At 40.5% G+C, this 27,302-nt stretch overlaps 2 protein-coding genes across 11 annotated transcripts in view; both read right to left on the minus strand.

Annotated features, from left to right (window-relative positions):
- LOC116043484 (RAP1 GTPase activating protein) overlaps positions 1-2,065 on the minus strand; it is a 50,165-nt gene extending 48,100 nt beyond the window's left edge. For 4 of the 10 annotated variants that reach the window (XM_036007782.1, XM_036007776.1, XM_036007773.1 and 1 more), the window contains exon 1: positions 1,842-2,063. In XM_036007782.1, coding sequence (XP_035863675.1) covers positions 1,842-1,885 — 44 coding nt within the window. In that variant the 5' untranslated portion in view covers positions 1,886-2,063. Of the gene's footprint in view, positions 1-1,841 lie in introns of all 10 variants that reach the window. The other 6 variants (XM_036007767.1, XM_036007774.1, XM_036007766.1 and 3 more) reach the window with 4 other exon arrangements.
- Positions 2,066-17,578: 15,513 nt separating this feature from the next.
- On the minus strand, positions 17,579-26,983 carry nt5dc2 (5'-nucleotidase domain containing 2). Its single transcript, XM_031290185.2, has 14 exons — positions 26,587-26,983; positions 24,418-24,602; positions 24,251-24,325; positions 24,092-24,147; positions 22,461-22,554; positions 21,542-21,670; positions 20,674-20,734; positions 20,464-20,566; positions 20,262-20,363; positions 20,110-20,191; positions 19,824-19,910; positions 19,138-19,278; positions 18,643-18,707; positions 17,579-18,002 (listed from the first exon to the last, which is right to left on the minus strand). The coding sequence occupies exons 1-14, from the start codon at positions 26,981-26,983 to the stop codon at positions 17,741-17,743; spliced, it is 1,839 nt and encodes a 612-aa protein (XP_031146045.1). The 3' UTR covers positions 17,579-17,740.
- Positions 26,984-27,302: the final 319 nt, after the last annotated feature.

The following is a 27,302-nucleotide window of genomic DNA, read 5'->3' on the forward strand; positions in this document are numbered from 1 at the left end:
AGCAAGTATTTTGATTTAAATATGCTGTGCACTGGCTAAAGGACTCTCTAGAGTACACAAGCAAACGATTGGAATGAATTAGAAATCAATTGGGAGACTGCTTAGGGGCATCTAATGGAGCAGACAGGTCAATCATGAGCCCATAACACTTAGTGATAAATCAAGTATATCCTGCTATTTAAAATGTTAACTTGAGTTATGTTCAGCTCATTTTAGGATGTATGTTCTGTGACCTTTGTGTGGGTTTTACTTGTAGTTATCTGGCCCGTTCCAGTTCTTTAGGAAAGCTAAGGGAATTGGCTGTGCACTGTTCTTTAACAAACGTACCAAATGTATATTTTCCAAAACAACCAGTTAGTCTTCATCCTTAAAGTCTTTTCTCTTGTAAAACCGAAAAATACTGTTTGAAAACTCTTCTGATAAAGCATAAATCTCAGCTTTGTGCCGCTTGTCCAAGTAACTTTTCTAGTGTGGCATCCTCTTCGCCTCATTGTGGTGCGCCAAGCCATAATGGACTCATTACTGCCCCCTACGGCCCAGGGGTGGTAGACACCCACTGGTGCTGAACGGTTGCCGAGAGCAACAGCTGTAGTGGGTAAATCCAGACAGCTAGCTAGACTATCTGTCCAATCTGAGTTTTCTGTCGCACGACTAAAACAACCTTTGAACGTACACATTTTCCACCAAAACAAGTTCCTTCCTGAGGCTATTTTGCAGCGGCACTGTGGCTCTCTCTGGCGCTTAGCGCTGCCCATGACGATTGTGATTGGTTTCAACAAATGCCAATAAACCAGATCATGTTTTTCTCCCATCCCAGAATGCTGTGTGGACCTGTGGAGGAAGGTCTGGCAAAGCGAGACTACAAGGATGAAGACTAACTTGTTGTTTTGGCAAATGTAAGTCTGGTTGAAAGGGTATCAATTAAACGCTGTCTCTATTTTCCATATCAATTGTACCAAATTATATAGTTCTTTCCAGGAAACTGGAATTTTTAAATTTTTTTAATTAAAAATTAAATTAAAAATTTAATTCCTAGGAAATTATTACCAAACTATGACCTGTGATAATGCATGTGTATAATGTCTCTGACCACACACTGACAGCAATTACAAATAAGCCACTATGCCGAAATCACCACACAGCCCAGCCTATAGCTATAACTACTGTCTCCACTAGATGTCAGCTAATGGTATTCCAGACTTTTTTGAGGCTACCTTTAACACATGACAGACAAAAAATACTAAACCTATCCCTGAATAAAGGCAGTCAGGCATGCTGTTGCATTGGGGCACCTGTTCACCTTTTGACCAGTAAAAAGCTCTTTGCTGACTGTGCGTCTACTGTCCAGTATCCTGTAGTCTGAAGTGGGCCACATAAAAACACAGAGGACATGAGTGTTTACTGACAACATACAATTCTCATCCATCATACAGCTCTGTCAGGGCCTCAGTCATACTTTTACTGTAAGCTGAACCTTTCTCTTTGTTGTTTCTGTCACCTAGTCTGTGATGCCTCACCATTACTGTATAGAATATAACCCTCAATGATTCATCCTCAAGCTGAAACAGCAATATTATTAGGTCCAATCTATGATAGAAAGCCACAAAAATGACAACTGAGACATTTCAGACAAAAGCTGTTATAAATCCATGGCATTCCGGTGTAAATGGCACAAACATGCAGACACAAATACAGACACAGAATCTGCACAGTCATCAAACAGGGATACAGAAACACATAGACACACATACAATCACACAAATGACAACTGTGTGTTGTAAAGAGGTTTCAGTTCAATAATAATCAATCATAACAGAAATTATTAGGATATACATTCTTACCCTCCATAGGCTCCAAAAGTGAAACTCCTCTTTCTCTGCGGCATGCCGGCTAATGGATAGCAGTGAGTCAGTCAACTCAATGGAGCCAGCACTTGTGTCACTTGCGCTGACTGAGCATGTGTGTGTAGAAATGTGTGTGTTTGTATGCTTTGCCTGCCGTCTGAGTTCCACACCCGCAGCCTCGGCTAACGTGCCCTGCCTCTTCCTTGCTCACACGCCTCCTTCACAAGCAGGGGGAGAAACGGCAAGAGGATGAGGGAGGAAAGGGGGAGGGGGCTGCTGACCATGCCAGTCTCCCAGGGAACCAGAAGTGTTAGTGGCAGCCTTTCTTGCGTACAGGCTACATGCTATCTCTTATTCATCAAGATCACAGAAAACACAATGGCAGGTGTTGGCAGGTTTTTCAAACCTGTTATCCCTAAAACCACAAAGCACTGACACAAGTCACAATACTATTGGTTACTTGATCATTTCAATAAATGGCTGCAGGCAAAACAGAGAGGAGTTCTTGAGAGTTCACTCAGAGCAAGTCTTGCAACACTCCCTCTCTCTGTCACTGAAAGACAGCTGGTTAAACAAGATGTAGACATCAGACAAACAGGCCATCATTCTTTACAAATGATCCTAGCTCCACTCCTGCATACTGTAGGTGATGACCTCTGTGAACAAGTTTTTAATCTGTTCAATTATCTCCCGCCTAATTGTTTCTTTTGTAAGCACATCACCTCTGGTATGCACACTAAAGGAGTTATCCTACATTATAATTAGCCACATTGATTAAACCGAGTAAATGTCTGGACACGGAGACTCTCCTTTAGCAGGCTGTTGAGTTTGATAAACGGGCAGCAGTGACATCATTAAGGCTGAAGGATTGCAGTGTAGCGCATCAGCCAGCTATCTGATAGACATTCATTCCAAGGCATTTGCACTATGTCGGATGAAACAGACTCGCAGTGTTAGGCAGGACAGAGTCAGCTGTGTCCGATGGGAAAAGCAAGTTAGTTGACAACCGTTAATTTGACCCTAAATCATGACTAAATAAAATCTCACCAACCCAGGACCTTAATCTCCCCAATGGACCCATGATGTCTTCATCACATTAACTGCAAAGCAATCATAGTAAATGAGCACTTCATTAATCAATGCGCCCACCAAACAAGCACAATCACGCTGATAGACAATTACATCATCTCCCCACAGTTGCATCATACATTTCCTCTGAGAGAGCCCTTTTCTAAAGCATTACACCACAGCATCATTGTCCTTGGCTGACTTTGTTGTTAAAAGAACTCACTTTGTCTCTTGGCCATGCCGTCATTTATCTGACCAGACAAATCTTTGGCGGATAGAGGCTTCATTGATTATAGCCATTTTTGCTTTGATTGACATTATTGACAATTTGTTTTAAGCCATGCAATGGCCTCCACTGATGCCAATGTCTGTTTGTCTGTCTGTCTGTCTGTCTGTCTGTCTGTTGATAAAAAAAATAATCAGAAACTATTAGGTGGATTGCCATGAAGTTCACTCGAGACATTTATGGTTCCCAGAGGATGAAGCATACTAACATTGGTGATCCCTGACTTTTTCTCTTTTCATTTCAGTAAATTGTCTCAATAAAAAACTATCATATTTGGTACAGACGTTCATGCCCCCTCAGAATGAATTGCCATCCCATGTTGTCCCTGCCCAGATGTTATAAAGGCACCCTATACAACACAATAAAAATATAACGATTGTACGGTTAACATCCACCTATAAATAATGCCACAGCATAGATCATGGTAGTAATCCATACTAATGGGTAAGTAGTACAAACAAATGCATGGAAAGGAGTAATACTGATTAAGAATTTGAATATAACTATGTAAAGTTGCCACGCTAGAGTTGGTTTTTTAAAAACAAAAACTGTTTTATCACTTCTCCAACATGAAAAGAAATCCTTAACCAAGCGACCAGCTCAGAGCTCAGTTGCTTTAAATGAGCTGAAACAATCAGAAAACCACTTGCTTTGTTCTTACAAAGAGCTAGCTGTTCTTTCCATCCTTGGCACTGCCACTGCCTAACTTTATTTAAGTGCCACTGAATCTATTGATTCGTGGCTTCAGTCCTGTCTACTTTCCTGACAATCCAATTAAGTAAAGCAGCTGTGGCGTGTGCGAGCCATCTGAATGGGTGCAGCCCAGACAGAGGCCTTTAATCACATCACCTCAGGAACAAAGCCCACTCCTTCCAGCTCTGGCTCCTCTTGTGTCTTAAAGGAAGTGGACGGGCAGGAAGACCCTTAAGAGGACAAAGGCAAAGCAGATCCCTCCCTGATATCCACGTCGTCAGACGCTCAGAAACTACTGATACTGCAACACCAACAAAACACAGACCCAGACAAAAACAAAACACGCTACACATTGTTATTCCATAAACCAACACTGACACATGCTATCATTTCTACAGGTGTGAACAGATGTGGAATGTCTCCTCCCACTTGAATCTGTGAATGGGAAGCTACCGTCCAATGAACTCAATAATTTATTTCCAGTGTGGACAAAGAAGCAGCAGTAGTAGTAGTACTGTAGTAGGGCAGATGTGGATGCAGAGTAGGTGTGTGATATATGAGGAGTGAGGAAAGGACAGAGCAGAGGCAAAGATCATTCATTCACCTTCAGCTCTGCTTTCCTGGGGCAGGAAATTTGTTTCTGTGGAATAAATGAGCGTTGTGCCTGTCTAAAGAAGGCACACGCTGATTTAACAGGCAACTTGTGCAAAGGCCTTTGTTAAGGCATCATAATTTATCACTCAGTTCCTTTTAAATGTGAAATGAGGTTTAACGTGTTTGAGGCCAAACAAACCTCATAAATCAACTGTGATATAAAGCAACGTGAGGTTCAGGATAAAGTATAGCGCTGCTGGCTCAACAAAAGCATTATTCAAATAGAAAAAAAATAGAACAATTCATATTTATGCTCTATGTTTATTCTCATTAATATTAGATTTTTCTCTGTGATGTAAGAGTGGTTTATTCTCTATTCTCTAGCCTTTCTCTGGTATCAATGCAGGGCAAGTAATATTAATAAAATTGTATTTATAGCACTTTTCAAGCAAGGTGCACAAAGGGCTTTCCAGAGGAAGGGAAATAAAACTGAGCCAAGGAGCAATAATCTCTAGGCGAGGCTGGAATAGAAGATCCAAAGTGGCCGACTTGAGAGGCATCTGAGAACAGGGTGTTATCTGCCCCCAAACTTTATTTGTAATCAATGTCACTTTGAGGGCCTTAAAAATGTATTTTCTGATGAGTGTTGGAGTCCTACATGAACACACAGTTTCCTTTGTTACATCTTAGATGAGAGGGCTTGTTAGCATTCAAGGAAATTGCAACATGCTGTTGGTTCACACAAGTCAGGTACATTTAGTTTAGAATATTTCCCTTGAATCAGGATACTGTTGGTATCCTGCCATGTTTATCTGAAGTTAGCCAGGATGAAGTCTGAGCTTCATCTCAGATGAGGAGGGCTTTACTACCATTCAAGAGGAATTGCATTATGCTTGTGGCATGGTTTCAGGATGGCAGATCGCAGTGGTTCTGTTGTTTTAGCGGACTAATGTGCTCCCTGCTAATACTTCTTAATCAGAGTGCAATACATTTTTTTTACGGGGGGATTAGCTCTCTCAGCAGCTGCTCGAATTCAATGAGTGCTCCCTGAAACAGCAAAACTAGATCTAATAGCATAGTATAATCATTTGCTTTACATGGTCAATTCAGTTAGACGAAAATGTCTCTGGCTGAAATAATTTCTGTTATAGCTCAAACTGCTATAAAAAATAACCACGTTTTTAAATTATCAATTATTTCTACCTAGTAGAAGTTATTGTACGATTGTAGTTATCAATATTCGGGGTGAGAGGGCTGGGCAGTCAATGTTTTTGTTTGGAATGGACCTCTACTCTAAAAAGGTAGAAGGAGAGCTAGTGAACAGCCCCTTAAAGAACCGGGTTAATCATTCCACAATATTTAAACTGTATCGTCATGAACACACTGCCTATGACCAGTGTATATATTCTAAATATTTTCCAGACACTTGGCTGAACAAGGGCAACACATACACTTGGATATTTGGAGAGGGTGAGTTTGCGGAAAAAGGGGTGCCATACAAATATTTGAAGGGAGTGAATATTCAAAGGGCAATTGTGCTTTGAAGCATGAGGAAATAAGCTGAGCCTTATCTGGGCGAGCATTTCATTTTCATTACACTTTTAAAATTTCAGTAGCTGGCTGAGCATAAGAGTGCATGACTGTAGCCACAGCAGATGTAATTATTAAAAGCTGTAACTATTTGTTAGTTTTGGATGATTCAAATTGCCTGTCAAGTCACATTGAACAGAGGAAGGTCTATTACTTGACTTGACTTAACTTTATTGCCACTTCAAAGGAACTGAAATGGTATTAAATATTGTATTTGCTTTGTAAGTCACTCCTCCTCACTCTTTCTTTAGTTTATGCAGAATTAACATAGTTTATCATCCTCTGCCTGCTTTGTATACAGACTTGGAAAGTAGACTCCTCTTGCGGACGGCTGAAAATAGCATAGTTGGAAAGAAGTTACAGTACAGGTTGTTGACTGTCTGACTGGGAGGAGTAGAGCGAGCCTACTGAACCATCCTCCTCCCGATGAGGTCACGTGCCCCTCAGGCCCCTGGGCCCCCACTACAAACAGCCTCACGCACACACTGCAGCCTTTCATAGCCTTTCATTAGAGGGCCAGGATATTATGCCAGACACAGCCCAAGAAAAGAGCTGTTGTTGCAACGTCCTCAAATCGCACGAGCCGTATCCCACTTTACGTTCCACTCTGTTGAGGTTTGAATGCAATTATCAGTTCCCTGTATTGATCCCATTATTCTCATTTCATTGGTGAAAGTCTGGCTATAATGAGTAGGCTATTATTACTCATTATGCACGTTTTTGTTTTCATCCATCTACCTCATTTTTCAGTTACAAATGGCATAGTTTTTTAAGATATGTTTAGGGCTTTTTCCTTTGTTAGAAGAAATGAAGAGAGACAGGAAATGGGGGAGGGGGGGGGGGGGGGGACATGCAGCAAAGGGCCTCAGGTAGGATACGAACCCTGGCCACTGACAAGGACTGGTGCACGCTCTACCAGGTAAGCTAGAGGTCGCCCCATTATTTTTTTACTCAGCAGTTCATCTTTTTCAGACAACGAGGATCCGGTGCAGTATAAGTGTAACAGCTACAGTGACATGTTGCTCATTGATCTTTGTTGCAGTAAGAGATCTATTTCAGTTCTAATGGATCCACAGTGCCATGCTATCTCTCCGCTGCGTCCCAAGCAGCTCTGTGATGGATGTTTTTTGTGACTGAGGAGGACTCTGTCTTCATGCCAGGTGATCAATAGATGACTCACCACAGCAAAGACTCAACTTTAAACCCCTCGGCCGGTGGAGAAATGCCAAAAAGCTGAAGGGCGAGTTTTATTCCTTTTGCTTTCAACTGTAGGCAGGAATAGTAAATCAGTTTTTTTATTTCATTACCACTGACCACTACTGCAGCATTGAACAAGCCAAGATTAGGTGTTTTTCGATTTCAGAAACGTTTGCACTGGAAAGGTCAATAAAAAAGTTGATTATTTCAATATTGTGAGTGTATTTAAAGTGTTAAAAAGAGTAAGTCTACATGCATGTGCTTTATTACTGGTTTATAAGTGATGCTCATGGGAATGCAGAGTAACGGTGCCCTCTCCTGGACACCGTGATGTAAATCAGCCTTTGCATGGAAACAGCAGTTGTCTCCGAAAACAGAGAGAAAGTTCTGCATGTGTCACCCAGATAAAAGCAGACTGTAGTGACGAAGAGGGCAGGAAATGTGCTTAGTCTCCTGCAACAGAGACAACCTATGAGTCAGACCAAGCGAATCCATATCTGCAATACAGTATATTACAAGTCACCTTGCAAGTTTTTCATCATAGCAGTTTCAAAGCAATGGTTCTGCAGAAAACATCCTCACAGAGACCACACACACACACACCCGAGTGTGAGTGTCCCCTCTGTATCTATTCTCCATCTACAGTATCTGTCATACAGCTCAGTAGTGCAGAGAAGAAACTATTTGAAATCATTAAAGGGAGGAACAGCACGTAGCATTTGTCATTTATGTTGGCTTTATGCTTAATTATAATAATAATAATACATTTTATTTGTAGCGCTTTTCAGACGCTACAAAAACGCTTAAAGATACTTTACAGTAAAACCAGCACATATAGCACATTAAAAACAAATAAGCAATAAAACCAACACATAAAACAAGCATATTAAAAGTAATTAAAAACTAGGGCTGGGCGTATCAATCTAAATATCGATAGTATCGATACCAAGATGAGTATTGGTATCGGATCGATACTGTCGTGATGAGATCGATACTTTTGTTGCAGTTTCTCTCCGAGTTCATGCGAGCACAGCGTCTCTCCAAGTCTGTGCGCAGTGTGCAAACAGCGCCCCTCTCTCTCTCTCTCTCTCTCTCTCTCTCTCTCTCTCTCTCTCTCTCTTCCCTTCCCCCTCCCTGCTCTGCCGGAGGAGAGCGGAGAATCAGAACAGTTATATTCATATTTATACATTGTGGCTTAAGCCTAAGTAAATTCACAAACTTTTGTTTACTTATTTTGCACAACTGACTTTATTTTTCACAGATATCTGTGTGTAATGGAAGGTATTTTTGGTTGTGTTGTTAACTGTTATATTTATATTTTGTTATTATTTTTATACTGTTACATTGTTTTATATTGTTCTAGTTAGTAAATAAAAACATTTAGATTTGCCTAAAATCTTTGTCCTATGTTTTATCATAATCATAATCAACTAACTAAAGGCAAAATCACAATTATTCAATGATCGTGACGTTACAAGTAAAAAGTATCGGTATCGGTATCGGTATCGGCGATACTAGCCCTGTATTTAGCCTACTTGGTATCGGATCGATACCAAAATTCCCAGTATCGCCCACCCCTATTAAAAACAATAAAACCAGTTACTATCAGGTGAGAAATGTAAGACTATTGTATGTGGAAAGCTAATATGAAGAGGTGTGTTTTGAATGTGTCCAGGTCAGTACAGTCACGGATGTGTATGGAGAATAACCTTTAGGTCATCTGTGGGAACCATTTGTTCCAGGATGATGACTGAATACTTAATTGCAGTGAGTTGTAGATGTCCCTACCATAGCATGTCCTATGTACAGTAAGTGCTACATGTGATTATGGAAATCCACTTTGAAACCATAAATAATGTTCTATGTTAAAAGGAGATGGTGGCATTTAGCAGTTTGGTGATAGACAGAAAGACTAAACAGAGCCAGGAAGGAGGATAAATCCATGGTCTCGTCTTATGTCAGCCGTGTTCACACAAAACCTGGCCTGAACTGCAGCAATACTGCATCGTGGTACGATTACTTTTACAGTACACAGCTACATGCCCTGAATTTCTTTATTTGGCCAATAAATATTATATTGTATCAATTAATTGAACATATCTAAATGCTTCCCTAGCTTATAACTTACACACACATACACCATAAAAAAGTCACAATGATGTTGTAGTGCATCTAATTAAAGGAGCAGTGTGTAGGATTTAGTGACATCTAGTGGTGAGGTTGCATAGTGCAACCAATTGAATACCCCTTCGCTCACCCGTCCCTTTCCATGCATTTATCGAACCTATTGTGGCCTTCAGGTAACACAAAAACGCAAAAGACTCTCTCTAGACACAGAGTTTTGTTTGTCCGTGCTGGGCTACTGTAGAAACATTCGGTGCAACATGGCGGACTGGTGCAAGAGGACCCACTCCCTATAGAGCTAAAGGGCTCATTCACACACAAACGATTCTTAGGCTACATCCGCATTATATGTTTTCTTTTTAAAACGCATATCTTTTGCTCAACGCATTCTCATGAACGGGTTTGTATGATATCGTACAAAGATTAATGCACAACAATTCATTTGATATCCTACGAAATTAGGCGACCGCCGGCTGGTCACATGATGACCGGTCTCATGACTGTTACATTTTGTGGTCTTTACAGTTAAATAGCCAAGAAAAGGTTGCTGTTGAGTTTAGCCCACAAAACGTGACTGTGAGCCGGCTACAGAGCACCACGAGGCGACGTTCCTTTCAGTGGCCGTGGCAGTTGAGTTTAGCTGACAAAAGGTGGCCGTCATACGGCAACGACGTTTAGGTACCAAAATAACTAGTAAAGATTAGAGAAAAGATTGTGGTTTGGATTAAAACAACAATGGTCTTCTTAAAGAGCTCATATTATGCTCATTTTCAGGTTCATAATTGTATTGAGAGGTTGTACTTCGCAGGTTGTATTTCAGACATATTTTACGAAATTTGTTAACCGAAATGTGTTTCTGAAAACATTTTAAGCGAGAAATAGGCCATACAGTTGCTAAATCTGTCTTCATTTCAGATCGACAAAGGTCAGTTTAAAAGATATTCATCAGATTTTGAGAGGCGTTCGTCAGGCTCATCCCACTCATCATTTCTGGTAATTGGTCATTGAGTCCGACTGCCCACTGGCCGATTCAACAAGTCAAATCGGCCCAAATGAATGGCGACGGCTCCTCAACTGACGATGGCACGGAACACACCAAACAGACTCGGCTCACCGACCTCGCCAGACGGCCGATAATCGGGTTGGTGTGTCAGCGCCTTTAAACCACTGCTCCTTTAAAGGTTGTGAGGTTGGACTAGGTCTATCTAGTGAGTTGCTGTGGCACATTGAAAATAACTTTTCAGTCATTTTTCAGTGGTTCTCCAGTCACTTCAATCAAGCGAGATGAAGGTGATGAGGATAGTTAAATGTACAATATACAAGCTACAGACTCAAGATACTACTGCTGTGACAAGACGTTTTCCTGAATGTTAATAAGGCCGACATCAAAGAGTGTGGATGTGAGGTATAGCACTGAGTAACCAATTCAAATAAAACTCAGTGATTACACCTATATACATTTTAGGTAGGTAGAGAAACTTAACGGACTGGAAACAGTACAAAGGCAACTTGTGATGAAAATCAAGAGTAAACATAGAAGCCGCGCAGATACAGAGGCTGAGAGTGGGTGACTCATTCAAAGCCAATCAAAGAGACAGAACCCTTTCGTTCTAATGAGCTGTTTGCAGTGGTCCAACTGACATCCTCCTTTGAGCAGAGAATGCACACAAATGCAATTTGCAAATGAATAATTCAACAGGGATGAAAATGATGCATCCAATTTCTAAAAAAAGGTATCAACATGAGGCTTTAAATATTGTTTGTTTGGTGGTGCCCGGGACAGCAATAATTAAGATGTCACCTCAGAAAAAACAACACAATGACTTTTAATATAGGAGAAGAAAGGGACACATTTATGATAAAAAAAAACAAAAATAAGACAAGATAATGAAAACAATGTAGTTGCTAATACAAGTATCTCTCCATGTTACCATCAGTCAGCTTTCCCCAGCTTCATGGTGACACAACACGCCTTCATTTAATGCAGCTTCTCATCCCTGGTGCCCCTGACTATATTAATTACAGCACTGGCTTGTATTTCTGACATCACAGACAGGGCTGTAATTTACAAAAGGGTTCTATAACATATCAGACATCAAACTACAGCATGAGAGGGCAAGAGTGCAGTAGAGAGTCAATTGCACAGCTAAAGAGTGCATCTTCACAGGCTTGCATATTTGATATAGTGCCAAAGGCGCATCCTACATGTATGATGATGAAAGAGCTGCAGAGTGTCTCAGTAGCAGCCAATGGCCTCAAATAAACCAGCATATAAATAATCCATGTGAAAGCTGGAACAGCTTGTCTGGCTGAAGCTCTGATTCTTCCCCTGGTTTCTTTTCATAGTTGAAGTTGAAATGTCTTTAATGTCTTTGCTATATGTACAATAGCAAAGTGGAGAAATGGCCCGGTTCTCCACACCTTTAATAGGCAACTGAGGTGAATAAAACTAGAAGATAAAAATCAGCTAAAGGACCAAGTAAACAACTGGATGAAACGGAGAGTGCAAGGGTTTAGATAGATTAGCCTGTGAAAAGCCTTGGAAGTGATCAATTAAACTTTAAGGTAACTCCTGAAGCATAGAGGTTTCTAGCAAAGTGACTGTTACTTTTGTATACCAGCCTAGTTGCAGCATTTCAGCACAGTGTAGCCATAATTCTTCATAATAAAAACTGGTGAACAGCAGTAGTTTGTAAGGTGATGAAAGCTCAGCTCAACAGGCCTAAAGGGGAACTCTACTGATTTTACACAATGTTACAGGTCTTGGGAGTACTACTGCAAGTGTATAAAAGGTTTTCTAAAGCCTTTCATGGCTCCAGAGGGAGCTGCACAAAGTCTCAAATGCCCTCAAGTGATGTCACTTGAGTCAGCAGACTGATCTCATGAAGTGGCGTATGTATGACACGCCAATTCGTATGCCATTATTGGCATGTTATCAAGACATCAAGGCATACTCGCCTTTTAGCGCGTTTATCAACGCCGTTTGACCTCCATTGAATTACCTTGCGATTGCGTGTGAATCTATGCCGTAGCAAGTAGTATGAAAGGGCGAAAATCCACGTAGGGAGGTTGGTCGGGGTGGTGGATGGGTCAAACAGAACTTTCACCCAGGAGACCGGGGATTGTGTCCCGCATTTTACGTTTCCGTTGCTTTTTTCTTTTACTAAAGCCAACGCTGTTGTTCTTTTCCTAAACCCAACCGGAGCTCCAAATGCAACATCCCGTTCTGGCGTAGACATACACGGCGTAAACACACACGCGGATAGCTCCAAATGCAACGTCCCGTTTCTGTGTATATACACGGATAGCTCATAACGCGGACAGATAACACGTACTACTTGGCTTTAGAAAGTGGCGTGTATGTTTACGCAAAGTCATGATATCACGTTGGAGTCAGTGTCGTTTGGGGCTGAACATTATAAGTTTGAAATAAAACAAATCTGTGGGTGTGGAGTTAGAAAGAAGTGAGTTTCCCAGACCTCTGTAATCCGCTCCTCGTCCCCGCTTGAGGCTAGCGGCTCGAGGCTACTAGCATAACACACCTGAATCTCCTACCAAACCGTCAGCGGTTGGGTTAAATTGTGGGTAATGTAGGCACCAGTTTTTGACAAAAAAAAGTAGAGTGCATGGGATAAAAAAAAGATCTCTGGTTCTGCTGCATCAATTTTGATAAAAATTTTTTTAACTGTCCATTGTGAGTGTGACAATGTTTTAGGAGTTGTGGTAAATGAACATTTTAGGTTTAGTACTCAAGTATTGATTTTGGTGTCGCCTTTGATTGTGCGTTTGAGTTGTGAGGTTTGTCAGATTAGAGTCAGCTGACAGTAAACTATGAGTTAACATTAAAGGGCCATTGCCCTGAGGAAGGGCCAAGTACTGGACACATGATGACTGAATGAGTAAATCAACCTTGTCATGATCTCAGCAACTGCTGCTCTTTTGTCTACTTGAGGATGTATAAGGCAATGCACTCTGAAAGTCTGGAAAGAACACCATGTTCAGGTCTTCTCTCCATGCTGCATGAAGTAAAGAGATTTGATTCATCAGATCATCGACTCCGTAATATTTCTGAGGAATTTCATACAATGCGACATCTGTGGAGTACTCTTATTATGTTGAATTAGCTATTTGGATTTGGTTAAACATCTATAGGCTACCAGACCTATGATAGGTATTTCAGCATTGTTTGAATTTCACTGTAAAAGTGTCAGTGATACATTTATTTATATGAAAATTTCACAAATTATTACTTTAAAATAATTGTATATGCACACAAAAGGGGTTGTGTTTTTTATTAAAGTCCATCACTCCCTTTATTACCATCATAGCAGTTTTAAACCATTTTTCTTTTACCATTAACACCATTTAGTGTATTTTTGCAATTGTTTTTAAGTCCTTGCATGTACAATGCAAAGTTGGGATCTGGTGCAAATACGTACTAAAATATACAGAATAGATTTTCTTTGCAGTTGTCATTGTTGCAATATCACGTCATATCACAAACTTGTTAACCTCCCAATGTAAAATTGATACTGTATATTTCATAACTGTACATCCCGTTCTACATAATCACTCCCACTAAATCAGTTAACTTTATGAGTATGGCATGTTATTAATTTTACATCACTCTTGAGACAAAATAGCTACAAAAACTATTTGAGCTACTGGGGATTTAACCTTATTCATTACAAACTTATCATGTGAGATCTGATTAATGATTACACAACAGTGAATTTAAACTGCCCCACTCCAGGACTTTGGCAGGGGCCAATTCATTTCTGCCTTGCAGCCCCTCTCCAACGCTCATCCTCCCAAACTCTGTGTTTTATAGCCAGAACAAGGATTTCCAACCCCACCAGGACGAGCCCATCTGCCTTTTTCTTGTTGCTCGGCCAAAAAGGAATTCAAACCTCATGAATTAACAAATATGTTGTGATTTTACAATGGTTTTGCAGAAGAGCAAGAGTCATGATAGGGTAAAACAAACCGTGTAAGTCTGTGTTTTCTCTGTGGGGCTTCTATTGTTGCTGGTAAAAAAAATATCATCTGCAGCAGGCAAATCTCTACATTGAGCAGAGAACATTGCTCAGCTGTAAAAAGTGAAGGTCCCGTTACATTGAATAATAGAAGAGGCTGCTGTGTGGAGGGACTGGCTGCCAGAGCACACAAATCATTCGAGTCCGCAGCCTCCCACGGCTCGCATAGCGACAGACACGGAGGCACTCAACTGGAAGCATAAAGATGTGCAGAAGGGAGGGTTGTATGTGGAAAATAATTGGGAGATTTAGAGGTGAGGAAATGAAGGAGTGAGGATGGAAAAGGGAAAAGTGGAGGGATAGAAAGATAAAAGGATAAGCATGAAGAAATGGAACTGTGAATGGATGGCATGCTGTGTATAGAAATCCAGGATGGAGGCACTGAAGGATGAAGGGTTTCCAGGAGAGGGTGGGTGAAGATCACTGGCAAAGGAGGGACTGATTTTAGAAAACTACACATCTGTGTAATCATTTTAGGGACTGTCCTGTGCAAGTTTATCTATCAAATAAAGCAAATATATATTCCAGTATAATAAAAACTGGATCTGTTAAATGTATTCATTCCTACTCACTTGTTTTTCACTAAATTGGGGCTTTAGGCTTTCATGCCAAATACATTAAACACATTTAAAGAGGTCAGCACATTGACATTTTTTTTAGTCCTGGCAGTTTCTGCTGCTCAGGTGCAGGCTTATTCACTAAAGGCAGGCAGCCATGAAATAGACTGAAACACCAGTCAACCTCGCAAATACACAGATGCACTACTTAAATAGAATAAACAAACATCGCAGGAAAAACAACCCTCCAAGCATTCGTCTTTTTAAAATTCAAAACATGTAAAATGATCAGCAGTCAGAAATCAATATGGGCTGATATCTTCTGGCACTGGGTATCATAGAGTCTAAAACAGGATGCTGGTATCAGGGAAATCCTACTCTAAGAGATATACTGTAACACAAAAAAAGACAAAAAATGAACTGATACCCTCTATCTCTCACTCTCTCTGAATGACATTAATAAACACAATGAATCATTCTTCTCAATTACCTCAAATAAATATTCAGTATTGTCAGTAAATATGGTACAGTATATAAGGTACTCCAATTTGAGAAAAGACACCTGGTATTAGAAAAGTCCTTAACGCTCTAAATCTTCAGATTTCCTCAAATACTTTAATTTTACACAGCCTGAAATATGTTTCTTGATGCTAATGTGATTCTGTTAAAGCATCTCAATGCATTTTCAGTGAATAAATGGAGACCTGTATTCTACTCAAATCTATCGAGGGAAGATAAAGAAAAAAAAAAAAACATACCCAAAGAGGATTTAACACTGGATGCAATATGCAGCCACCAAGCAGTGTGCCATAAGAGGTGTTGATGTGCAAAAAAAGATGGAGCCGCTCAGTGCAGGAAACAGGAAGCCCTGCAGCTCCTTAATGGGAATGTGGTCTGTGGATCAATGATTGAGATTGAGAGAAAATGTCATTCTGTCATCAAGTATCACATCAATCTATAAAGCTTGAACAGGAATGTTGAGGTGCAAATAATCACTAAATTGACATTCAATTATGCCAAATATGCACTCCATCCATACTCAATAGAAGGCATAGCTGCAGGAACGGTGACATTATGGAATAAAATGTCATTGGAGAAAATGCTATTGTGCAATCAAAACACTCTTGGAAAAGGGCGTTTTGACATAACAGTTTATATATATATATATATATATAAAAAATGAACTCCAATTGATTCTTTTTAAATGTATTTATTTGGTATTGTCATAATGGCTATGTATTTAATATTGAACATTTCGTATTTTCAGAAAACGTGACACATCTGCATGCAGTGACATCTGATGGGAAACACACAAAGCACAAAGAGTGTTTTGCCTTCAGGTCACCCACAAACAACAAAAAAAAAAGTCCCAAAACGCTAGTCAAACTAAAAACAGTTGTTTCTACCAAATACTCCCCAGGAAATATTTGATCAAATATCTTATCTTAAAAAACGAACAAGGCTAAATGTCTTAAAACAAATCTCAACTTCACGATCGACACGCATCGATGATGTCAGCGAACAAACCATTTTTAGTTAGTAGTTTTTTTTTAACGGCGACTCTTGAATCAAAACTTTTGTCTCTTAAAGTAAAACAAAAAGGAGGTATGAAAAAATGATGCAACAAAGATTACTGCTACGTAATAATCAACACAAACAACACTGCCCGTGCAACAACGCCAAGGAGGAGCAGCTCCACCAATAATTCCTGCACGGGACAGAACTACTAAAAACTTGACCATTACCGCTATACTCGCTACTCCAGCTATTTAAATTCAGCTGCAACTATTGTACACACACACCACACCGCTGAACAGCAACACTCCCCGTGTTGGAGCATGCAGAGAGGACAGTACCTTGGCTGTTGTCTTCAGGCAGGCGGCTGGAAAGTGAATGAGTTAGTGATGCCGAGTACAGTGGTGATGAATGGAGGCTGCGCTGCCTAGCAACCAACAGACCAATCAAAAAAATGAAAGGCAATTTGACAGAGGTTTGACTACATACGCAAGTCACTAGATGTATTTCATTAATTAAATGTTAGGCTGTCCTCATTCTGTTCACAATAATCCCAATCGTATCAGATAGAGAACACATGAAAGTGAAAAACACTTATTTCCAACATGGTGCCAAGATGTTTGACGACAGAGAAAACACAAAGAAGCACAAGACGTCCAACATAAAAAACTAAAACAAGCACAATCATCAAATCCAAAAACGCATCATCACAATTTGGTAATAAGAAAAAATCTCAACATCAAAAAACATGTACAGCTAAAATAACGTCATTGCAAATTTCATTATAAATCTGTTACCCTGTTCCATAGAAAAGTCCTAACCTGACTTCTATAAGCCCCTACCAACACGGGAAGTGTATAAAAAAAAAAAACCACATTATTATGTCAGATTTTACTTGTTTATTTGTGCATCGGTAGCTTTTTATTGCTCAGCATTTTCATATCACTTTGATTGAGGCTGCAACCAGCAGAGCGTCTGTCAATATTGATCCACATGCTCTCTGGACAGCAGCTAAATCTACAGCACCCTCTAGTGAATTCCTCAGGGAAGTGGGTCACCGGGTAGAACCTTTTATATATGTCAATGGGTAGAACAGGGATCCTTTTCCCTGTAGAGGGAGTTGTGCAGCACCTTCTCGACTAAAAATAAAACTAGCTACAGTATAAGAATCTAAGATATGTCCGCTGGGCCTAAAATAGGAAACATTAGACAGTCACTGAGGAGAGCACAGAGATCTCATCGTATGTGAGACATCTCCTCCAGAAAAGGTGTCTTCATGCAGCCTGTGCAAAGTTGGTCCATCCACAGAGGAGCCTCGTGCTGCAGGGGGGTGCGGCGGGGGTAGAAGGTGTACGAGAGGTCGTAATTTAAAAGGCAGCTGAGCGAGGCCATGTAGACATCCGAGAAACGACACAGACGTCTGGAGAAGTAAGTGGGGTTGTGACACGTTCGGAAGAGGCTGCCAAACTGAGGGTTGAACAAGTTCTTTGTCATCACCCTGCGACACATAAAAGGTCAGGGTATATACGTTAAAATGATTTTAGGCATGTATAGATGCACACACACACACACACACACACACACACACACACACACACACACACACACACACACACACACACACACACACACACACACACACACACACACACACACACACACACACACACACACACACACACACACACACACACACACACACACACACACACAAAAAGGTGGAAGTGGAAAGTAAAAGTAGCAAAACAAAAAGTAAAAATACCCAATTACAAGTGAAAGTCTTGCACTAAATATGCAGGCAGAATGCCCTCTGCATTCAAACAGCATTTTAATATTAAAGCTGTTCGAAGTGGAGCTAATTCTACCTATTTTATTTACAGTTGGGCAGTTTAATTTACTGTAAAATAACATATGTTATATGCTCATTGTAGGTTCTTTAAATCTTAATCTACAAAGTAACTATAGCTGTCAAGTACATATAGTGTAGTAAGTATAAAGTGTCATAAAACTTAAAAGTACAAGTACAAGCACCTCAGAACTGTACTTTGATAAATGCACCATATGTGATAAAAGCAGGGTCATTAGGCTCATTGGGAGGTACACAACATTGAGTGATGGATTAAATTAGTGGCACCCACATGAGTTCTTCTCTCTCGTTATGCCATTCCTCAAACACCACTTTAGATGCTGGGTCCCGATGAGTCTAAGATAATAAAGAAAACGACAATATGAACAAATCGAGGTCTGTTATACAGAAGAAAAAAAAAACATTTAATGGAAACCTAGTATTTACAGATACATAAGCAACTAATCATCTGACCTTCAGTTTAAAAAGGTGAGAACATACACCGTTTGGACAATATTTCTGACATCCCGTTTTGTCGACATGTCATCAAACCAGTCACAAACAGCTGGAAATGAGTGTCAGTGCAGATGGTGGTTTGCCAACAGTTCATTTTGCAATATGAGGCTTACCAAACATGAATAAGTGCTAGCTATGTCAAAATCTGTCCCCTTTAACCCTTAACACATTTTGGGTTGGAGTTGGTCAAGACTGGCATTTTCAGGTGTGTCACTGTGGTTTCTTGGAGAGCCCCTGCGTAAAAACAGAGTAAAAGGGATTCACTTCTCACCTGTAGGCGTTCCATCAGGCCGGTTAAAGCCTGTAGCCAGGTGAGGCTCAGAGCGTACCGCTTTGTGCTCACCACTTTGGTTTCCTGCTCCAACTCCGGCACTATGGCTGCTGTTCGCCAGCCATGTCGCAACATCAGGTCCTACCACCAAGTGAAATTGCTTCGGTCAAACTCTAGCCTGTACAATGTTAAGTCATCAGTGTGTTCTACAAAATCCATCAAATCACGTGGCATCTTTATTTAAGAGAGAAGCAGTAGAGTACTCCAGGGGAGTCATATCCACAGAAAAAAAAAAAAAATATCCATACCATTGATTCTACATTTTTTAAATGTATCATTTTTTAAACAGTATCAGGGAGTCTGCACTGCCATCTGCTGTTCACAGCCCCCTCTGGCCCCACCCAAACGTCAGATTGGAAATTTTCTGAATTGTGCAATAGGTGGAGACAGTGGGCATCTGGCAGTGTGTGAATCTGCACATCTGTGTTTGACAGGGCCTGGACCGTAAATAATGAATAATTGCTACTTTTTTTAAATCTTGAAAAATGATATTTTTTGTCAAATTCCCACTTTGAGAGGAAACAGGATACATTGTGTGCATTAAATGCATAGAAAAACATCCTTTAACAGTTAGTCATACTGTGGATACTTAACGCAGGGATTCATCCGCGTGCTTTGACACTTACAGCCAAGTCACTATACAGATGGTCTCCAAAGTAAAGAACCCTTGAACCTCGCCAGCCTGACAGTCTGAGAAAGTCAAAGAGATTTCCCTGGAACACAAAAGAAAACCACAAACCATTCTCTTTAGTTCATTAAGTACACACAGAATGCAACAAGTAAAAACGTGTAACATGTAAACACTACTAAATAGAGAGAGAAAGCCTAATGATAAGAGGATCAGGACAGCTCAAACATAGGGAAACATTTAGCTTTGAGAGAAGTCAGACAGTAGCATAAGGTGATACAGACCTGTTTGTAGATCTGTCCTTTGTCCAAACTGTTTATCTTTTCCCACCGAAGGTCTCCATTACCATCCAAGCGCCTGAAGGGTCTGAAAGGGTGACAATTTTTAATGGCATTTCTGAACCAGATTCACCACTTTCTGCAAAACATTTACTCACTTGATGCAATCAGTGAAGAAGTGAGGTTTGTCTGCCTGGACAATGACAACATCAAAGAAGTCTCTCCATTCTTTCCCCACCATGTGTGTCATCCCTTTATCCCTGCGCACGGGAGAAGAAAAAAAACCCCATTAGAATAACAGATTGTTACGCTTGTTATGAATCAGACTGGACTCATAGCTGACAGATAGCCAACACTTACACAAAGCTGAAGGGACTGTTGGTAATAAGGAATAGTTTCTTTCCCTGACTGACCAATCGATGCAAAACAGCAGCCGTCTCCTCTCCTCTCTGAATGAACTTATCTATGAAGAAAAGGAAGACAGCTCAGTGGCACAAAATGTTACTGTAATGTTATTTTATGTGCAGTAATGTGCTGGCTTGATACAAACTTAGGAACAACATTTCTTACCGAGATCTTTCATGACCCACTTGTACATGTAGCCTTTCAGGTGAACCATGCCAATTGCTTCCTGAGGATTAAAGAAGTATTACATAAGCTGCTTTTCAAACATGAAATTATCCAGACATTGGATTGCAAATGTCCGAATCAGTCGGATCGGACATTAAACGGCGTTTACCCTGCCAGCTTCCCTAGTACAAAATCAGTGTAATTTCTGGTTGCTCCAAATGTGTGAAAATTGATGATGTTTCATGCCGCTCGCGCAAAACTGGAAGAAAAGAAACATCCAAGAGTGATTTACATCAAGACCGCAACGAAAAGGTCTAACTGGAGAGACGACGGGATTCGGGAACTTTTGTTGGTAAGAGCTGATGCCAAAATTGTCAGACAAATTCAAGGAAGAGCAAGAGACTCGGTTGTTTATGAACAATTATAAACGGCTCCAACATTCAGTGTAATGTCCTGTCTGCTGCACCCTCTACCCAGCGACCACCCATCGTCTAAAACAAACAGTATTTCCAGTAAATGAGGACACATCTGACATGAGCAACATCCATGTTGTGTGCTACATGTGTGAAGAGATAGCCCATTATATAAAATTGCTGTTTTTTTCTTCAATCAAAGCAGATATCGAGCTGTAGTGCCCTGCAATTGGAAACCATCTCAGAGAGGAAAAGCAGCTATTGTTCTGTGTTCTACCAATAAGAGTCCATTGCAGTTTTCACTGAACTCAGCAGATTCCTGAGCCTCCAGCTGGAGAATGACAGTATGTGTAACAGTCAAATACACTGGGTCAGTATGCTTCTCAGCATGAGCTACAGGGTGAATCTGTCAGGGTGTAACATTCAATACAGCGAGAGTTGGGGGGCACACTCACTGAGACATCCTTGAAGAGGTGAACTGGATCGTATTCGATGCCGCTGGTGATGAAAAAATCATTTGTCGCGGCCAAAAGAGTCATCTCAGGAATGGAGAAGATGTCCATGAACTGCTTAACCTTTGGTCCCTGTGATAGAAAATATAGTATAATGCTTGATAATGACTTGGGATGCGGTAAATGTTTGTGAATTTGTAAAATGAACACTTGCTAATCACATAAGGAACCCTTTTCACTACAACCACGGCCCACTAAGAGACGGATAAGAGCCACGCCAAAACTATTTGGATAGGAAAGTTTCAAGAAGAATTAGAAGTCTGAGAGGCATACTTCCTGCTGCAGGAAAGCACTTAAAAGACCCGATGGACCACAACTATTTGAGCCCGATTCAAAATTGCTCCTAATTAGCAAAACAAGTCCTTTGTGACTGTCAGACTCAATAGAGATTTCTACTTTTCCTGACTGATTGAGTGTGGCTCCTACAAAATTCATAACTAAAAACTAATTATTTTGTTGGACACAGTGTTCTTGCGGTTAGCTTTTAGGGACTGGAACACTGCCTTCCAGCTGATTCATGACGATGATGGAACAAAAGAGATTACAAAATTCAAAATCTGGGCTTATGTAATACTAAAGCCAGACACTTCAAATATCCGCGGACAGTAACAGATTTAATCCTGAACTACATGCCTGTTTGAGATTATAACAAATGTGTTGAGCCCACAAAGTTAAGAAGAGCTTTCTCATCTGTGCCAAACCAAACACGTGTTTCACAGATAAGAAAACATCTGAATACAAAGTGCAATAACTTTATAATAAATGTCAGGCAGCTCTCTCCACACATGTTATTACAAACATTCAAAGCAAACTGAAGTACCCGATTTAGATTATCCAGTTGTGTTCACATTACTATACACACCTTTCCATAGAAGCCACTGTCCTGCTGCAGGGGGACATGGTAGGTCCCCCCGTAGAGCTGAAGGACCTCCTCGTCTGGCACTGGGCTCATTCCCCTGGGAACATCAAACAGAAATAAATGCAATAGAGCTTAAAAACACACAACCTTATCAGATAAAGCACATAGATGATTTTATTTTCAGCAGCAGGGATGTAGATAAAGAAACTAGAAGGGCACTCGGAGAGCGCAGACCTCAGCCAAGGCCATTGTTTTTTTAAGATTATTTAAACTATATTTTAACTAAAAATGTGTCCTTTTGACGTGCAATTTCAGTTTTGTGTAATGTGATCATCGAGGATTATTATGTGTAAAATTGCAAAGATATTCATTCATGCATGATGGCGATTTAAGCCTAATTCACTTGAATAAAGATAACTATACATGCTATACTTGTCATGAGCATCAAGGCGTGGCGGCGCTGCGGTGCATATTCAACTCATGTTCAGTACAAAAATATAAACGTTGGAGGCCATTAATCGGCACGCAAAGTCCTTGAAATCCATTCTGCAGTTAGCATCATATAGCCATGGCAAAAAGAAAACAAGGCAGTTCAATTCGATTCACCTGTTGCAAGCCCTGTTTGCACACCTCCCACCGGGGTGACAACGCAAGAAGAAGCTGAAGAAATAAAGTCCTCTCTGGCTGAAGATGGAGGTTCTAACAGCTCGTCAAAGGCCGGTCATGATCCTAACCCCTCTTACTCCTCTCTCCCCTTAAATTGGAACAGCCAGCAGTGGAGAGAGAGGAAGAGCCGATATACTGCACATGGCTGTTTGTTAACCCTTGTGTCGTCTTTAACCCTTGAGAGAGATTATCTATTGATTGATGGAATAGCTGACAGTAGAACGCCTTTGAACCTTGAGCTAAGTCATACTCAGCCATTGGCTGCATCCTTTGGTTTTATTCAGAATAGATGCAAGTAACAGCTGCATGTTTTTCACTTCACCTTTTCACATTTTTATAGCAAAGTTCTTGTTTATTTTCAGGCTGGAGGCAATTCCAGGTGCAACTCCCCATACACTTTTGTTTGCAGAGTAAAGTTGAAGCTCATACGGAACATGTTAGAGACCTTGTCCCCTGCAGGGAGATCACGAACTAAAACCTTAGTGTTGCTCCTCCAAAAGGCCTCAGGCAAAACTGTAACTACAGTCTGCACACACTGGACACACAGCTCTTTGTCCAAATGCTAACACGCTGCTGGCAAAACGGTTAAGGATGGAAACTTGGAGTGCGTCGCTCAGGCCTAATTGATACGGAGGAATTATGGTATTCTTCGGTAGCCTGAGTAACTTTAAACATTGTTCATGTGAAATCTCAAAGACAGCCTGATGCTTTGTTTATAGACTATTTGTGGGTGGCTGTTTGCTGTTTGACCTATCAATTCCAGTGGATAAAGTATAATAGGGTAAATCCTGTGTAGTGCATACATAAGTAGCTGTTATGTATCTTTGTAAGTCATTGTAAGTCACAAGCCTTCCTACTGACAAACAAACAGACAAAGAAACCAAACTGAAAACGTAAGCTCCTTGGCGGAGGTAAAAGGTGGCATAAGTGTTACTTAACATACACTCAATAGAGCATCAGCCTCTTACCGATACACCGTTCCTGGCTCAATGTAATGGAAGGCATCTATCTTCATCAGAAGACCCTACAGAGGCGGAAAAGAGTTTTACTTGTAATTATCTGTACAGAGAAATAATGTAAACATTTCTCTTTCTGCAATGGGACATTTGTGATTTAAAAGAGTATACCTTTTGGATGTCATAGTGAAGACCCCGAACGGCAAAGTTGGGAATGTAATCATATTTGCGGATGCCTTCAGGGTACTGTCAAACAGGAGGACAAAAAGGATGAATTAACCGGAATCTAAAAGCAGTTGTAATGCCAATCTACTTGATGCAACTGCTGTAAAACACACCTTAAAGTGTTCAATTAGGAAGTCTCTCGCTGTATTGTAGATCATTGAGTGGAGCGCATTTGAGTACAGAGCCAGTGTGTAGTCATAGTCAAAGCCGTAGATGTCCACTTCAGCCAGGTTGACCTCATTGTTGGCGTAGACGGTGGAGGAGTTGAGGAGGTTACACGCACCTGGTGGGATCACATCTGAGAGCAGATGGGAAACACTAGTTCAAATTAAACAACTTAAATACAGATCAGACGGAAATCCACAGCTAAGCAAGATAAGGGGGACAAAACACAAGTCACTGTTTTCATTTTGAGGAAGGGAAGGATTAGGCCATTCACAATGTAAAAACAAATCTGTACTATTCTCTTGTATTATGAAACCTTCCGACAGGATAGCAGTAACCCCACTGCTGTTTTCAATCTAGTGGGGCTGGCACGCTCATCAAAGGTTGCGTAATGTGTGCTGACTCTTCAGAGAACTAGATCCATCCAACAAAAAAAAAAAAAACATTTCGTAAAGCACTGTTGTACTGGATTTTATGTATCCCTGGTTGGGAGCATAGCATTCATTAGCCTAACTCTTGTAATAGAGGTTTTTTACATTATCTATTTAAGGGTGTGCTAGCCACTGTTGCACACCTGATAAGTACAACAATCATGCAGCTAATGGATGGGCACAGATTAAACAAACAGTTTACAATCTGTTCCAGGGACAGCCTCTAATACCCTGGCTGGAATATGAGCACAGGACTGGCACTGTGGGTCTATAGGAGAAAGTGGGCCATGGCTTTCTGTGCTGGGACAGTTCAATGAGGGCTACAGCTGTGCAGCAGGAAATACGTGTACCAACTAGTTTCCTCCAGTCAATCTACTTCGGGAAATGCCTGTATTTCAGGGCTGAGTCACATCATAAAAGTTTAGATCTATGAAATAACTAGTCAGTCTTAGATTGCACAACCAACTTAAATTAAAATTCTATTCACAATTCATGCTTTGATTCAAATCAGTTACTGAGAGAAAAAACATCCTATCCATTTATCACAGGAGAAATGTACATTGATTATACAGTAAAGTATAAAAAAAAAAAACATGTATCCAGTGGTGCCAGTGGTCACTAAGTACATTTATGCAAGTACTGTCCTTATAATACAACTTTTAGGTACTTGATGCATGGTTATAAATTAAGCAATCCAACAGTAGCTTTATAAAGTAGGTTAAATTAGCTCCATCTCGAACAAGTTTCAACATTAAAATGTTGTATTAATGTTAATGTATCAGTAATACTAGTCATATATCATAATAGCACTGTAGTAGGGCATTATGCTGCAAAATGAGTACTTTTACTGTTCTTTAAGTACATTTTTCTTGTACACTTTGAAGACTTTGAATGCAGGGCTTGTAATGGTAATTGAGTTTGTTTGTTTTTTTTGTTTGTTTTTTTTACAAAGAACTATTGTTACTTATCTTGTTGTTTGCTGTATCTATTGTCCCCCGATGATAACACACTTAAGATCGGGCTGGTCCACGTGGACAGAATAACAGCTCTGAAAAGTAAATATTTTGATCCATTTGCAATATTATATTAGACTGTTAAATAAAAAAATAACTTTACTTCTATGGTGTTATACAGAACTTGTATCACTCCTTTTTAAAAGTAACCATTATGTTGCTCTATTTTTAACATTAGACTTTAGCTATATATTTAACCTGTAACGTTAGTTAGCTGTTACAAAAAAAACTCTTTATCTTTCGTTTCTCTCAAATGTAACGTAAGATGATATATTATACTAAATTAGCGGTCTGCTTAAACAACCATTTTTTCACTGCTCAAAGTAATTGCTATAACTACATTTAAATACCATTTGAAAATCTAACATTAGCTATAAGCTAGCTAGCTAGCTAGTATGTTTCGTTAGCTAACGTTAGGGCTGTTTTGAAGACCAAATAGAGGAACTGTGGGAAACTTGTTATTGACTTGTCGTTTTATTTAAAACAGCAGTTGTTTAAACTTCATCCGAATATGTGTTTGACGTGGAGGGGGTCGGCATTATTGTGCCATCTGTACGATTGGGATAACTTTGAAAAGATGGAAAACAAACTCCGATCCGAATAACAAAATGTTCCCGCCCGTGATGCTATTTTGGGGGTGACTTGGGGAACAAAGAGGTGATCCTCTGCTTACCGTGAACCAGCCGTTTCGTCTCGTTGTAACGAGCCCACAGGTAGGACGTCGAGTTCGCTGGAACTGCGGTGGAGGTGTGTGACCGTCTTTTAACACCAGTAGCAACACCGGGAGCACCCACGGGCTCTTTGGGTCCCGTGGGTCGTTTCTTATCCCCAGTCGTGCATCTGTGAGCCGGCTCGGTGAATGATGGCACCTCGCCACTCGGCCTGTCCGAGCTGCCGATTTTAGTTTTTTCTTTGCAGCCCTGCTCTATCCCTGCGCCTGCCGCGGACACTCTACATGTTGTAGAAAGTCTGTTAACTTTGGGAGATCGCGCAAGAGGAGGAGTCTTGTGTCCTTTAGTCCACAGTGTACGGGTTAATGTAGCGGCCACTGCCTTAAAAGACATTTTCATTGTGCAAATGTAAACACGTCGAAGAACTACTTCTACTGCAGGCCAAACATGTACTCATGCAGGCTAGCACTAGCACGCAGTAGACGAAAACACCTCGCCCTCACGTAGCCATGCCCTGGATAAACACGCCTCTTCATTTAAAGGGGCTGGTCGGAAGTCCCTGCAGCCAATCATAACCTGACCTGACTTCTTTTTTTTTCCTGACATAACTGATCATAACAAACACAACAGAAGAGTATGACCTCATATTTGCAAAGGCTGTAACACTTCTCTTGATTTTCTAAGACTCTTGATATATGTGCATTTCTTAATTGCATGA

The sequence above is a fragment of the Sander lucioperca genome, chromosome 12, assembly GCF_008315115.2.
Source record: "Sander lucioperca isolate FBNREF2018 chromosome 12, SLUC_FBN_1.2, whole genome shotgun sequence".
NCBI lineage: Eukaryota > Metazoa > Chordata > Actinopteri > Perciformes > Percidae > Sander > Sander lucioperca.